The sequence below is a fragment of the Hermetia illucens genome, chromosome 1, assembly GCF_905115235.1.
Source record: "Hermetia illucens chromosome 1, iHerIll2.2.curated.20191125, whole genome shotgun sequence".
Classification (NCBI taxonomy): Eukaryota; Metazoa; Arthropoda; class Insecta; order Diptera; family Stratiomyidae; genus Hermetia; species Hermetia illucens.
The window spans coordinates 122,415,050-122,430,554 of NC_051849.1; the positions used below are offsets into that span (position 1 = coordinate 122,415,050).

At 38.9% G+C, this 15,505-nt stretch overlaps 1 protein-coding gene across 1 annotated transcript in view; it reads right to left on the reverse strand.

The window, feature by feature from the left end:
* LOC119649930 (lysine-specific demethylase RSBN1L) overlaps positions 1 to 15,505 on the reverse strand; it is a 105,383-nt gene that overhangs the window by 64,628 nt on the left and 25,250 nt on the right. The window contains exons 3-4 of the mRNA XM_038052351.1: positions 12,757 to 14,075; positions 12,553 to 12,693 (exon numbers count right to left, since the gene is read on the reverse strand). Coding sequence (XP_037908279.1) covers positions 12,553 to 12,693; positions 12,757 to 13,770 — 1,155 coding nt within the window. The 5' untranslated portion in view covers positions 13,771 to 14,075. The remainder of the gene's footprint in view (positions 1 to 12,552; positions 12,694 to 12,756; positions 14,076 to 15,505) is intronic.

Consider the following 15,505-nt stretch of genomic DNA (forward strand, 5'->3'; position numbering starts at 1 on the left):
GAGTTTTATATTCACCCAAACCAGTTGACGGGTCAGGGGTTTCAGTAAGACGGGGCGTTTCCACTTAATTTCAGAGATGTTACATCCTTTCTTAACCAAAAATATCGTTAATGATGAAAAGACCATTACCGGGTGGTACAATGTTCTGCAAAATCGTCCAATTTAAATCCACTGGACCACTTTTGTGAGAGTATTTGAAAGGAACGACTTATAAGGACACCCTAAAGCACTTTTTCTAAAATATGTAATGCTGCTGCAAAGCTCTCCTACTGTTTAACAGTGGAGGGCAGTTACTTTGAAGATTTTCATAAAAAATCAAATGAAAACACTGAAATACCACGTCTTTTAATTTTCATTCATGAAATGTGCGTTATACCATTTAGCATGTTGAAAATGAAATCGATTCACTGTCTCTCTGTCTGTCACATACACTTTTCTCAAAACGGCTGAACCGATCTGAACGATATTTGGTGGACTGGGAACTATGAAATCCCACGCATACAGTGAATGACATAAATGTACGTGTAATTTAAGGGGGCTCCTCATACATGTAAAGGGGGGATGTAACATTTTTTTTTCACCGAATGTAGTCATATACTCATAGTCATACTCAACCGAAAACTCCAAGAAAATCAGGAAAGTGCGCTTTGGTGAAATCTAAGCTCCAAAATATATCCCATTCCAATATCTACTCAAATAAGCTTACTAATAGTATATTACCAACTTTTGGAAATTGACGCAAAACCGTCCCAAACTTCATCCCAAGACTATCAAATTTCGTACCAGTATAGACCATTTCAACAAATGTTGTCATGGGGGGGGTATCCATTCTCATAAACTACCCAGCCAGCAAAACTGAAAATATCAAGAGTTTGCCTCTATATAGTGCCTAGGCTCCGAAGTACAATACATACCGATATCTGTTCAAACAAAGTTAATAATAATATATTACTATAACTTTTATTAATTGGATATGGGATCATAACGTCATACACTTTGTAGAATGCACGAAATTCACAAAAAGTGGCAAAGTTTCACCCCGTATAACTTTGTTAATAATAGTTGGATTTTCTTCAAACTTGAACAAATTCATTATGTTATCCATTATACCCATGCCAAATTTTGTAGTTTTTGGGATAAGCGAGGGATCCTAAGTCCACTGCCACTTAATGTTGGACCGGACAAATGGAGAGCAACTTACTCTCACGTCTTTTTGGTCCACGGATCCGTCATTTGGGGCATGGCACCCAAGCATTTAAAAAATATAGGGACAAAGGGTTTCGTCCAGGGCAGAGGCAACTCGTTCTGTGGTCCGGTCCAACATGAAGTGGATGTGGACTTTAGGATCCCTCACTTATCCTAAACAATTGTTTGTATCTGTTGTAGGTTTAGTTCTTCACATTTGCTAATATTAAACTCCGTGTGCGGAGCATATGAGGTTGACTATTATCAAGACAGTGCTTTCCATCAAATTATTTATTTAAATGGCTTTCTAAAAATAGAGGGCATGTACTCATCGCTCCTCATATAGGGAAACACAAAACCTTTTATACCTGAGCGTCAAGCTCCCGGTTTTCCGATTTGTTTTTTTAATTTTTATGGTTCAATTTTCCAGCCTGGTAACTGCCATTTATGTAATTAGGATGAAATGATGTTAAGAAAATAAAACGAGATTTCTTTTTTTTAGAATATTAGTACATTGTATAATTTAAAAATTCAAGAAAAATTGAGTTAAACAGCAAAATTTTTGGGAGAAAAACATAATTTTTGAATTTGGAAAAGCAATTGCTTCGACACAACTTACCCTATTTTCTCAAAGAAACTTTTGTATTCTAGAGTAAAGTCCCAGTGGCGATCCATTCCAATGTTGTAGCTATCACAGGTTTGGAGTTATTATGATTGTTGTGGTATAAAGGCTGCGATTTTTTTACAAATTAAAATGCCTGTGGCAAGAAAGTCGAAAAAAAAATTTATTTAATACTTTTTACTGGCATACAATTTGTCCCTAGTTGTCGAAGGGTAGTATAGGTTCCAGGGCGAAAGGTGGATTCGTACCCACGATGGAGCATAATACCTGGGGAAACGCCTGCTGAACCCACACCAACAGCTCTACTACCAAACTATATCTGCACGTAGTGATCGCTGGGAGCCTCTTTCTTACCGAAAAGCTGCAGACGGAGGATGAAAGCAAGCCTCACGCCTAAAAACGGGACAAATTTTACCAACTGGTCCTCCAGGCTGGGTAGGCTGACAATCTTACATGGAAAACAACTTGTTAAGAAGAAACAACCAGGAACCTCGGACTGGACCGATAACATAACCAAGAATCCGGCATAAAGATTTTACGCATTTTCTCATGGAACATGTGTCCCTGTGCAGAAAAAGCGCTTGCCAAGCAGCTAGCCTAGATATCTTGTCCCAATATAGGGCTGATGTAACAGCGTTGGTTTCCCAGTAAACCATGTAATGGGAGTCAGTTTCTTAGTCAGCCAAAAAATAGAACCTGCTGTTATCGGTTTGAAAACATACGGCTGTGCACTCTGTGCTTGCGAAGCAAATTTAAAAATACAAGTAACCGTGCCCGCCCTTATAGAGGAGACTCCAGAGTCGGAGATGGATACTTTATACTGGGCAGAAGAGCGAAGCCTATCCCAAGTATGAATCAATATAGTAGGATGATAGGCAATATAGACTCGGATCACTATCTCGTTGGCACGGTGCTCCAGCTTCGGATAACAACATCAGCTAGAATTCCCTCTGACAGCCAAATGAGAGTTAATGCTGAAGCCATCCAAAACGCAGCCCTCCATAAATCCTATAAGAGGCAAAAGCGTGCCGCAATAACCGCAGTCAAAAGAATTCCTGGAAATGAAGTATTACCAGATAATCCTCACAATCACCTGAAGAGCGTTACCATTGATACGGCACAAAAACACATGGCCCCAGTCGCAAAAAAACGAACGAAACGCTGCCTACCGAGTAATGTTGCATTCACAAAGAACGCGGGCACGTGCGGAGACTTATCAGAGCTCCGTCGAGCGAAAAAAGCGACTTCACAGACAGAAAAAGGAAGCCTGGAGAACCAACAGGTCTGTGAATTCGAAAAGTCCAGGGAACAACCGCACCAGGCGCGAAGTTTTACGAAACAGATCAGCAGGATAAAAGTCTTATATACCTCGATATTCATCCTGCTGAGATAAAGAGGGAAACCTGATTTCCGACAGAATGGGCATATTGGGAGCGATGGGTTTGAGTATTTTGATGAACTGCTCAACAACCAGAGCATCGGCGAGTTGGACGTCCAGCCATGCCTGATGACTGGCTACGAGGACATCTGTCCCATACTTAGAAGAGAGATATCACGCAGTGCCAGCAATTATAGAGGTGTTACGTTGCTTAGTATCATCTATAAGTTATTATCCGCTATCTTGCCAGGTAAGATAGCCCCATACGCCCAGAACATCATTGGCCCACACCAAAGAGACTTCACTCCAGCCAATCAGCAACAGATTAGATTTTCTCTGTGCCGCAAGCGATGAAAAACTGTTGGAATATGGGCATCAGTTATACCATCTTTCCATCGATTTTCAAGGCCGCTTATAATAGCATAGCCATGGTATAAAACTACACGGCATGAGAGTATCTCAACGAAATTAATAAAACTGACTACGCTGACCCTGACCAATGCGCGGAGGGCAGATAAAGCAGCAGAATCATTCTCGAGACCCATTCAACATCAACAACGCTCTAAGACAGGGGGAAGCCCTGACAAAAATGGTCCGTGTGTGGAAGGCAAGGGTACCATCCCTCTTTTAAGTCCATCCAATTATTGACCTATTCTGACTAAATCGACATCATGGGAGAACGACCCGAGCCGTATAAACTTCCTTTCTCCAGATCGAGCAGGCGATAATTTCTCCTATCAATTGGTCGAGAATCACAGGCGATGAAATCAGCGTACTGATTGTTGGCAGCCAACAGAACATATTTCAGCTTATAAAAACTGTTTCCGCTGGAAAAGTCTCGCCATAGGATCAAAGCTCTTACTGTACAAGAAATGTTCTTGCCAGTCCTTACGTATTCTCGGAAACTTGGGTTCTTAACAACAAAATTGCGAAATTGCGAATCCTCCAAAAATGTTTAGCCCCCTACATGAGGAAACATGATTCCGTAGCCTACAAACGACGTAATATATGAGCGATATCATGATCGCCTGGTGCAATGGGCGGGTCACTTAATCCGTATGAATGAGGATGATCCAGCCCAAAAGTTTTATAAGGTAGAAAAAGAAGACGTCTATTTCAATGCTCTAGCTATCGTAGTTTTTAAGTAATTATGATTTTAGCCGGTGTAAAAGGCGGCGATTTTTTTTAGAAATTAAAATGCCTGCTGCAGCTAAAGAAATCAGAAAAATTCAAGGCTGGCCTACAGTTTATCTGATAATTTGGAACACTTTGTATACGTGGAAGATATAATTGTCAAAGTACTATTTAACACGCAATTTTACGTGCGTTTTGCAACTTTAAGATTTCTGACAGCCCTTTATCTTCCACCTACCCTTATGGACAAATTTGCCCTGTGTTTGGTGGGTCTTTGTTGGTTATCTGTGCAAAAAATCCGCCGTGAAATAGTCAGTTTGTTTTGATGAAAATTGACAGGTTTGACAGCCCGCCACCTACTCGGACTGGAGGTGATAATCCAGTAGTGGATCGCCTTCGAGATGAAAAAAATATATCAGAGCCCCGCAAACGCCATAGGGATACTACAGGAAATCCCCAGAGCGGACTCCAAAGCGATCCCCATAAATCCCTATTCAATAGCTTCCCGCCTACGGCGTTCGCAGGCTTTAGCGAATCTGAGCACATTCTCCAGAGGTAGAGAGTGTACAGATTCTTCATTGAAGAAAACCTTTCAAGGTTGTCCTCATCTGAGATCTGAGTAGGCCGGGCTAGCTGCATAAAATTGCAGGGCCGTCTCCTCCCCCTCCTCACATTGGCTGCAACATAGCCTAAACCACCACCCCCAATCTTGCCCATATGGTAGTTTATAGGAGTAGTGTCCCCCTTAAACGCCCTAGTAGGGTTTTCATGTCCCACCATTCTTAAAGGACCACAAAAATGCCGCTGTAGTGGCCCTAGGCCTGCCTGCCGACAAGAGTCCAAATTTCTCCACTCGGCTGCGTGAATTCTTACAATTTCACCCTTCAGAGTAGACTTGACTGTAGAAAATTGTGGTAGTCGCGAAACGAATTGCAAGAGGTCGCATATTGCTCGCGAAGTCTTCTCACGCCTGAATGTCGTTCTACTGGAAGGAAAGGAAGGAGATTTTACTTTTTTCCGTCAAAGGAGAATAGATGAGGGAATTATATGAGTATAACTTCTTGAGGGGGGGAATATTTTTCAATGGAATCAAAGGCTGGAAAAGTCAGCATAAATTGTGTATACCATCTTTTTTTTTCATTGTTCTTAAGGCAGAGTTGGGTAAAATCATAATCATGATTATGTTAATTTTGATTACGAATGTCATGATTACATGATTGTAATCATAATTGGGCTTTCGTGTTCATGATTGTAATCTCGTAATCATCATCGTGTATTTTCTGACGCGATTCCTTAGTTTCACTGTTTGATGGCATGTATACTTTTATAACTTCAGCCTGCGATGTATTTGGACAAATAATATTAAGGATAATGATTTTCGATACTTGGCCAGAGTGATGGTTATTTAATAGTGTGAAGCAAACGATATTTCCATTAGGCAGAGGAACAAGAATATTTAATCAAATACGGACGTCTATAAATTCCTGATTCCTTATCACGTTGTTCCTTAGATTACAACTTCATTATTCACAACGTCGTGCGAGTAATAATACCAAATGCATTCAGTGGGTCAATTGAATTCAGGTGAAGGGGACAAATGCTTGTACCTATGTTAGATATCAGACAGGTAAAAGTTCTGTGGCTGCACCAGACAAATGTTTGTGTTTGTCTCCGACATCAAACAGAGACATTTTCACATCAAAATCCCATTTGATTTGCTGTTGCCAACTCGCGTGAAATGATCATTTCAATTGATAACAAGTCGGGAAAACGGAAGCTTGACGCTTCAGGTATAAAAGGTTTTGTGTTTCCCTATGTGAGTAGCATAACGTAGTTCTCCATTGGCTTATAGCATTGACCCGAGGTATTTAAATCGCTCAGTTCTGGGCAGGTTACCACCATTGCCAGAACTCAGCGATTTAAATATCTGGAGGGGCAGATTACTGCCATTGAAAGAACTGAGCGATTTAAATATCTCGAGTCAATGCTACCAGCCAATAAAGAACTGCGTAATGAAATGTTTCAAGCATTAACGCCACCTGGATGAAGTGACATTCCGCAACTAATGTTCTTTGTGATCGACGTATCAGCGCACGTCCCAAATCTAAATTTACTGCAATGTCGTCCGTCTGTCACTCTCTATAGTTTGATTTTTGACTATAAAGGACAATGAGCGGCGCTCTTGCGGTAATGGGACGAAGATGTTGCATTGCACTCGTGGCGTGGACACGTTTTGATCACGTCTGAAATGAGAATATCCGCCTTCGATATGGGTTTGCACCGATCGTGGGAAAACTGCAAGAGAGGCGTTTTCGATGGTGTGGTCACGTAATTCACGCTAACGAGAATTCAACAACCAGTATTGGTCAGAACATCGAAGTCAATGGTAAGCAACCAAAAACCGGCCAAAACAATGGTCGCCATGATACACTGGATGGGGGTTTGAAGGTCTCGCGATTACATCCTGATCAGGCATTTGGTAAAATAAAATGACGAAACCGATTCACGACGAGCCGACCGCGCTTGTGAACTGAAGGCTGAAGAAAAGAAGAAGATGTGAGGAGCGATGAGCCTGACAGTTCCATGTCACACAGTTAAAAATTCTATTGGCATCTATTTTTTAGAAAGTAATTTAAATAAATCATTTGATGGAAGCCCTGGTATTGAAATAGTACACCTCCTAACGCTTCACACTCTGAGTTTAATATTATTAGCAAATGCCAACAATTTAACCAACATCAACTATAAAACAGAGGCGAAATACCGGAGCTCGCGCTATCGGTATAACGGTTTTGTGTTTTCATCTTATGCAAGAAACTTCAACGCACATTTTTCTATTCCTATATAGCTACAAATCCAACATATTCCTTCATTCTCTTCCAAACTACAAGATGCACAGACTACAGAGATTACAGCCATAGATACTATCCTCACCCTAAACAACCAAACTGCTGATTCCGAGTACTGTGCATATATATGCACGTGATCGTATCCATATTTCCGATTTACTTCATGTACAAAAGCATACATTTGTACACATATAGTACGTATTATTAGATACGGCTGGTTTAATGTAGAAATATATCTATCTGAATTAGACACTACCCGTAAACTTCATTTCATAAGAACTCATTTTCGATGTGGTATTGATGATTTGAAATGTGAAGATGACGTTATCCAGGTTGTAGAGTGCACGAAATCCCACCAACAATGGCAAAGTTTTACCCCCTATAACTTTTGTAATAATAGTTGGATTTTCTTCAAATTTGACCAAATTATGACCACTATATTCTTATTACACCTATGCGAAATTTTAAACTCCTGGATGAACGTAAGGGGGTTGCCGGGTAAATTTCTAAAATGTGAAAATATACTACTATTAACTTTATTTGTGCAGATATCGGGAACCGGATATTTTGAGGCCTAGATCTTAGCAGCGATGCACCCACTGTGATTTTTTTCAGATTTTTAGGTTGACGAGACATGTTGCAACTTTTGGGTTCACTTCCCCTCATTCCCCTATGTTTCACCCAATATCAAATATGGAACCAGTTTCCAAAAAGTACTAATTGAGTTCCTTTCGTTTGCTACCCTACATGGCCACATTTTATGAAAAGAAAATTTGCACCCTCCATTTACATGTATGTGGGAGGCCCCTTAGACTTAACACAAAATGGGCGCCACTTGCTGTATGTAAAGGGAACACCAGATTACATACTCTTACCAATTTTTCGTGACAATCGGTCCAGCCGTTCCGAATAAATCGGCTGTGACAGACAGACAGACAAATAGACAGACATCGACTTGATTCTAATAAGGTTTTGTTTCACACAAAACCTTAAAAATGGTAGGTTCCTTTTGCGTAGATGATTTGTGTACATCACTCTTCCATTTGTACGACTATTTTATAACAATGGTCCTCAGTTACATCTAAAAAATGCATACGTGCGAAATATATCTTTGTTGATCGAATTCGGATCAAATTTACAAATATTATACATCCTCATTAACGGCTCAACAACCGGTATCCGGTCAAGACCTGCCCTAATAAGAAACTCCGAACATCCCGGTTTAGCGTCTAGGTCCACCAATTCGATATTCCTAAAAACTTTCTCGCATTTTTGACTACGTCCTGACTCCATCTCAGACAGGGCCCGCCTCGTCTTCTATTTCTACCATAGATATTTCCCTTATAGATTTTCCGGTCTGAATAATCCACATCCATACGGATTAAGTGAGTTGCCAATCGCGACCGATTGTGCCGGATTATATCCACAACCAGACGGTCATGGTATCGCTCAATGATGGGAGGCTACTGAATCATCCATCCTCTTGTAAGGGGTCAGAAATTCTGCGGTGGATTTTTCTCTCGAACCCGGTCACCGGGATTCCGAGGAATATTTGAGGGCTGGAAAGATCACTGTTTTGTACAGTAAGAGGTTTGACCTTATAGAGAGACGTTTTGAGCAGAAGAGCTTTTGTAACCTGAAATAGGTTCTATGGGTATACTATTATCAATTCGATTTCGTATCATAGCTTCATAATTTTTGACCCCATTTTGCTCTATATCGCTGCCAACAAAAACTAGATGTAAAATACAAATCACGACTTTTCATTTGACACCCCACATGTCATATCCGGGAAGAAAACTTATACTCTTTTCGTTTGTATTAGGACTCCCCCCTAAACTACATAAAATCATGCAGCATTCACTAACAATAATTTAATTTTTTTGAAAATAACATTTTTATTTATAAATAGTGGACGTCACAAATTTAAACAAGTCGGAATACCGAAGCTCGTGCTTCGGGTATAAAGATTTTGTGTTCATCTTATCTAAGAAATTTCAACGCACATTTTTCTACCCGTATACAGCTACAAAACTAGGAGACGTACGTACATATTACAGCCGTAGATGTTACGCTCACCCTAAACAAACAAACTGCCTATTTTCGAATACTGTACACATATATGCACGTATATAAATTGATCGTACCCATATTTCCGATTTACCTCTGATATCTATCTGAATTAGGCTCTACCCGCAAAGTTCATTAGCACGCATATACTATATACCTACATACACACATGTCTCGTTGGAATAATTGATATACATATACAAATGATTAAAGAACTAAAACAAAATAATTCCTTTTCACCCAATTCATACGAACTTACTTCGTTGTGACGAATTGATATGTGATGATGACGTCATGCAGGTTGTAGAGTGCACGAAATTCACAAAAAATTGTAAAGTTTTACCCTCTATAACTTTGCTAATAATTAGTAGATTTTCTTCAAACTTGACCAAATTATGCATTATGTTCTTCACTATACGCATGCCAAATTTTGTACTTCTGGGATGAACATAAGGGTGGTGCCGGGTAAATTTTCTAAAATGTGGAAATATACTATTATTAACTTTATTTGTACAGATATCGGAACCGGATATATTTTGAGGCCTAGATTTCGTAGAGATGCACTACTGAGATTTTTTTCAGATTTTTCGGTTGGATAGGTTCTGAGAACGAGATCTGTTACACTTTTTGGGGTCATATTTTGAGCCCCCACTCCCCTGTGTTTCACGCAATGTCAAATATTGGACCAGTTTCGAAAAGTACTAATGGAGACCTTTCATTTGATACCCCACATGGCCACATTTTATAAAAAAAAATGTTGCACCCTCCTTTTACATGTATGGGGAGCCCCCCCTTAAACTTAACACAAAATGGCGTTAGTTGCTGCGTGTAAAGGGAACGGCAGATTACATAATCCTACCAATTTTCGTGACAATCGGTTCAGCCGTTTCCGAATAAATCGGGTGTGACAGACAGACAGACAGACGGACAGACAGACATCGAATCGATTCTAATAAGGTTTTGTTTCACACAAAACCTTAAAAAGGGCTAGGGAGAATTAGATTCTTCTTGAATGGAATTTTAATATTTTACTCGAATTTCAATTATTCTCGTTAATTATGACGTCAGCATCTTATTTGTATGGCTTAGGATGCTGTTAATTAGCACGAAATTGATAAGTTTGAACTGCTATAACTTTCCCAATAATAGTTGGATTTTCATGAAACATGTGGCATGTGTATGCACGAGGCTGTCCTCTATGTCGGTGCAAAATTTAGTACACTTTGGAGTAACTTAAGGGGAGTTTTTTAGTCAATTTCTAAAAGTTGATAATATACTATTAGTAAATTTTTTGAGCAGATACCAGAATAGGACATCTCTCGAAATTAGATTTCACATAACTGTTTTACACAAAATCTTAAAAAGTGCTGCAGATAAGTAGATTCTTCATAAATGCGACTTTAATATTTCACGCGAATGTCAATTATTCCGGGTAATTATGACGTCAGCATCTGATTTGCATGGCTTTGGAAGCGGTAAATTCGCGGGAATTTGCCAAGTTTGAACTGTTATAACTTTGGCGTTAATTGCCAGATTTCTATGAAATTTTGCATGTATACACGAAATATTGTCCTCTATGCTATTCGGAAGTCCTAGGATGAATTTAAGGTGGGCTTTTCAGTAAATTTCTAAAAAGTAGTAATATACTATTAGTAAGTTTATTTGAGTGGATATCGGAATGGGACATATTTGAGGCCTAGATTTCATCTAGGCGCACCGCTCCGATTTTTTCCGGATTTTTAGGATGGGTAGATTCCGAAAATGAGTCCTGTCTCACTTCAAGCGCGTACATTTTGACTCATTACTCACGCACTTTGCCAAAACTAATATCAGTTTCGGAAAGTACAACTCGAGACCTTTCATTTGATACCCTACACAACTATATCCGGTGAAAAAAAAATTTGAATCCCCCCTTTGCATGTATGGGGAGCCCCTCTTCAAATTCCACCTAAATTTATGCCACTCGCTGTATGCGTGGGATTTCATAGTTCCCATCTGTCCACCAAATTTCGTTCGGATCGGTTTAGCCGTGTGACAGACAGACAGACATTGAATTGATTTTAATAAGGTTTTGTTTTACACAAACCTTAAAAAATCAATCCAGTTGTTAGTTCCTCTGCTCATTGCAGCCAATCCCTGATTCGTAAAACATAAACAGCACATGATTTCATGATGTTTTCATTCCCGTAATCGTAATCATAACTATGATTATGATTTTACCAACTTTGAATTAAGGGCAAAATTGGTAAACTCCAATAAGTTTGTAACCGGCCGGCGCCTCTAGCAATCGAAGAGCGGGAAGTTCGAACGTGAGACGAGAGGGGCTTAAATTTTCTTCGCTCGAGAGAGTCCATTATTGATATTCTAAATAAGCACTCCTGATTATGGTTTTTATGGGCAAACACGGTACTTTAAAATCTAATTAATTAACCATAACGAAAAGACTGGTTTCGTCGCGTGGGGAGAACAAGTGAAAAAGACATGACCATGGAAAATAAAAAGGCCCAGATATTTAGGCACTTAAAAACTTCCAATGGATTAACGATTTTTAAACTCACAGATGGTCTTTCTGGAAGAAGGGAAAATGGAGATACCACCAAAGCACATGTCAAGGCTATCATCCAAAAAAAATTACAGGAAAGGACCAGTTGGTGTCATCAAATACAATCAGGCGGAGACTTCCAGTTTTCTTCTTTTTCTTTAGCCTTCGTCCCATTCACCCGCGAGATCCGCTCGTCGTCAAATATATCGAGAAAGTATTAATTGTGCCAATCAAAAACATCGAACATTTGGCCAAGGTCCATGATTCAGTGAGAAAACAAACAAGCAAAGTGAATCTTCCTTGTGGTAACCAATCCAGATTCACGCTCACTGCTGTCAGGTTTTCGAGAGTAATAGCAGGACAAATCCGCAAGAGAGAGAGAGAGGAATTCTCTTTAGAGTTCCATTATCTAACATGACTTAACCTGATATTGTACTACAGCCTGTGGCACTTGCGCAAGTGAGAGAATGCAAGCATTCTGTCCTCAGAATATACCGTCGTCGGGGAGCGTTCGCATATTCCAGAATCCAGACACCAACTCTTGTCAACAGCAAAAGTTCATAGCCGAAAGATTAGTACTTTTCTGAGGCATGGTAGCCGTTTTGGAGATTAGAAAATCACCTCTAATGCCCAGCTACAAGCGATCATACTTTGATATGTAATAATTTATGATAAATTAAGATTAACTACGGATTATTTCTTTACACTAATAAAATACAAAATAAATAGTTACTAAACTGTATATAATGTGCGTACAATTTCTATCTCTCACCTTCTTCAAAAATGGATTTTTTTCTATACGGCCCAGAAGGTCAGGAAAATACCCTCCAACTTCCTCGTGCACTTTTCCGACTAAGCTTATTTGATGCAGGGGTCCATAGCGGAAAGTGCCATGTGAATAATTTTTTACAACCTACAAAAATTAAGCAACGAATCTCACTATAGATTTATATATTACTAAGTTTAAATGTTTTACCTGTTCATTATACTGGCTCATTGTGCAGGTTTCGATGTCTGAATTACGACCTAGGACGCCAGCTTTTACAGTCAGCGTTGGGTAGTTTTCTGCCATATGCTCAAGTAAATCTGGCAAATATGCTGCGGCATCATGAACGATAGCCATTACATGATGTGCATGCCCATTCTCATCTTCTGCAAACGCAATTTGAAAGAATTCTTCAACTAATTCTTCCATTTCATCTGGAGTTAATTTATCAATTTCGTCCTGGTACATATGAATAATAGTTGCGCCGCCATTTGCGTGAACTTCTATTCGAAAAAATTGACCATACTTCAAATGTTCCAGGCCATTTCTATTGCAATTTAAGTCACGATTAGGGATGGCAAGCTTTAGAGGCTCAACTTGCAGCTCAGGCTTAACAGTTTGACATGCGACATTGGCTTTTCGAATTTTCGACCTTCGATAACATTTCGAGCAATCACTACTTCGACTCGACCGCCGTGACGATGAGGACTTTTGGTGATGACTGTTATTACTACGGCTAGCAGTATTGTTAGTCGGGTGATTTGTAGCAGATGTACTTGATGCAGCCAGTGAAGTTTTGAGATTTCTAGTTATAGCAATGTTGTTCCCCATTCGCGATTTCTGATCAGCTTCAGTCACAGATGGAACTGCATTGTTATTAAGGGTGGTTCCACTACTAGATTCGCTATTTTCTTTGTTTTCGGTTACCCTTTTATTCTCATCCTTATTGTTCCACTTTTCTGCGTTTTTAGTGAGATCAAATTTAGGCACAAGCTCTTTTTCGAAATTATCATTACCGAAATCTAAAACTCGCGAAATTTCTTCCCGTGATTTATCGACCTTCAATAAATTTGGGAAAGTAACCTCATAATTGTGATCAAACGATATTGAAGGCACCAATTTGCATATTGATGTATTTTCAATCGTTCGTTTTTCTGATTCAATTTCATTTACAACTGCTTTTGTTTTATCAGCTGGGTCATCATCCTTTTTTCTACCATCCATAGACCTGATTGTTGAATTGAATTGTTGTTGTTGAAGGTATGTGGTGATGAATAAGCAGGAGGGAGTCCAAGAATCGACTTGTCTAGAAGAGAACTCTCAACTTTGGATGTATTGACTTGAATTCTATTCGTTTCATGTTCCGAGGCACTTTCTCGCGTAAACCGTGTTATCTGGGTAATATTTGAATCCAATCCTAATGCATTCATGTTTACTTTTTCCTCAAAGAAGCCCCCATGCGATTCAATGCTAGTTTTTGAAGTGTAGCTTTTAATGCTCTCTGAACTATGACGGCGGCCTGCTCCACACTGTAAGTATCAAAAAGGAATAACAGCAAAAAAATAATTTAGAAAGGAAATTTAAACAAATTAGACTAAAAATGAACAAGTCAGGAAACCGGAATTTAGACGCTTTCGGTATAACAAGTTTTGTGTTTCCCTATTCGAGGAAAGATGTGTATGACAGTTCCGGGTGTACACAGTTAAAAATTCAACTATCCTGCATTTTTTTAAAGATACACTTCCTCAAATAATTTGATCTTGTAAGCACTGTATTGATAATATTCAAATTCAAATGCTTCACACTACTAGTTGAAAATTATTAGCGCATGTGAAGAAGGTAACCTATAACAGATACAAACAAGTCGAAATATCGGAATCTCGGCACTTCAAGTATAAAGGTTTTACGCCGATCTTATATGACCTACTCTCTATGCACGTTTTCTATTCAAACATAGTTACGAATGCAAAATATTCCTTCAGATGCCACACATATTATATGATATATATGCACATACGTATCAAGAGCACAATATTGCTCATGCTAAAACAAAACATTGCATATTACCCTATACTGTATATATGTTCGCATCATTTACCCAGTGCATCTTGACGCCTTTCTTTACTCTTTGCATGAAAGCATACATATATACACAAATGTCAATCCTATTGAGCAGCAGCAAGGCAATCGAAAATGTCCCCGTGAACCCTGCCATTCATATCATGTACTTTATATGATACGTATTAGAGTGGGATAAATTCACATGAAATACACAATTTTGACATTCTTGTTTTTCAGCTTTGTTATTATAATAGCATTTCGATTTTTTTTTTTCAAATTATTATTACTTTAATAGATCCAAATTTTGTACTTCTAGGATGAACTTAAGGCGGCTTCCAGGTAAATTTCCAAAATATGGTAATACACTATTATTAACTTTATTTGTGCAGATATCGGAACGGGAAATGTTTTGAAGCCTAGATTTTATATAGATGCATCACACTGATTTTTTTCATATCCTTCAGTTTTTCATTGCGTCAACAATCCACCACATTCTCATCAAATTTCGAGTCAATTGGTATAGCCGTTTCTGAGAAAAGTGCGTGTGACAGACAGACTGACATTGAACCCTAAAAAGCCTGGGGGAGCGATAGATTAATGATAAATGGAATTTTAATATTTCCCTCAAATGTCAATAATTCCCGCTAATTATGATGTGAGTATTTTATTTACATGGTTTAAGATGCAATAATTTACCGGATTTTCCTTCAATTGGCAGCAGTACGCGCGATATCGTCCTCTATGCTGGTGAAAAAATTTAGTACTCCTAAAAGGAACTTAAGGCGAGCTTTTCAGTCAGTTTCAGAAAATTGATAATATGCTATTAGTAAGTTCATTTGAGCAGATATTAGATTGGGACACACTTGGGGCCTAGAAATTTCATAAGCGCATTACAAAT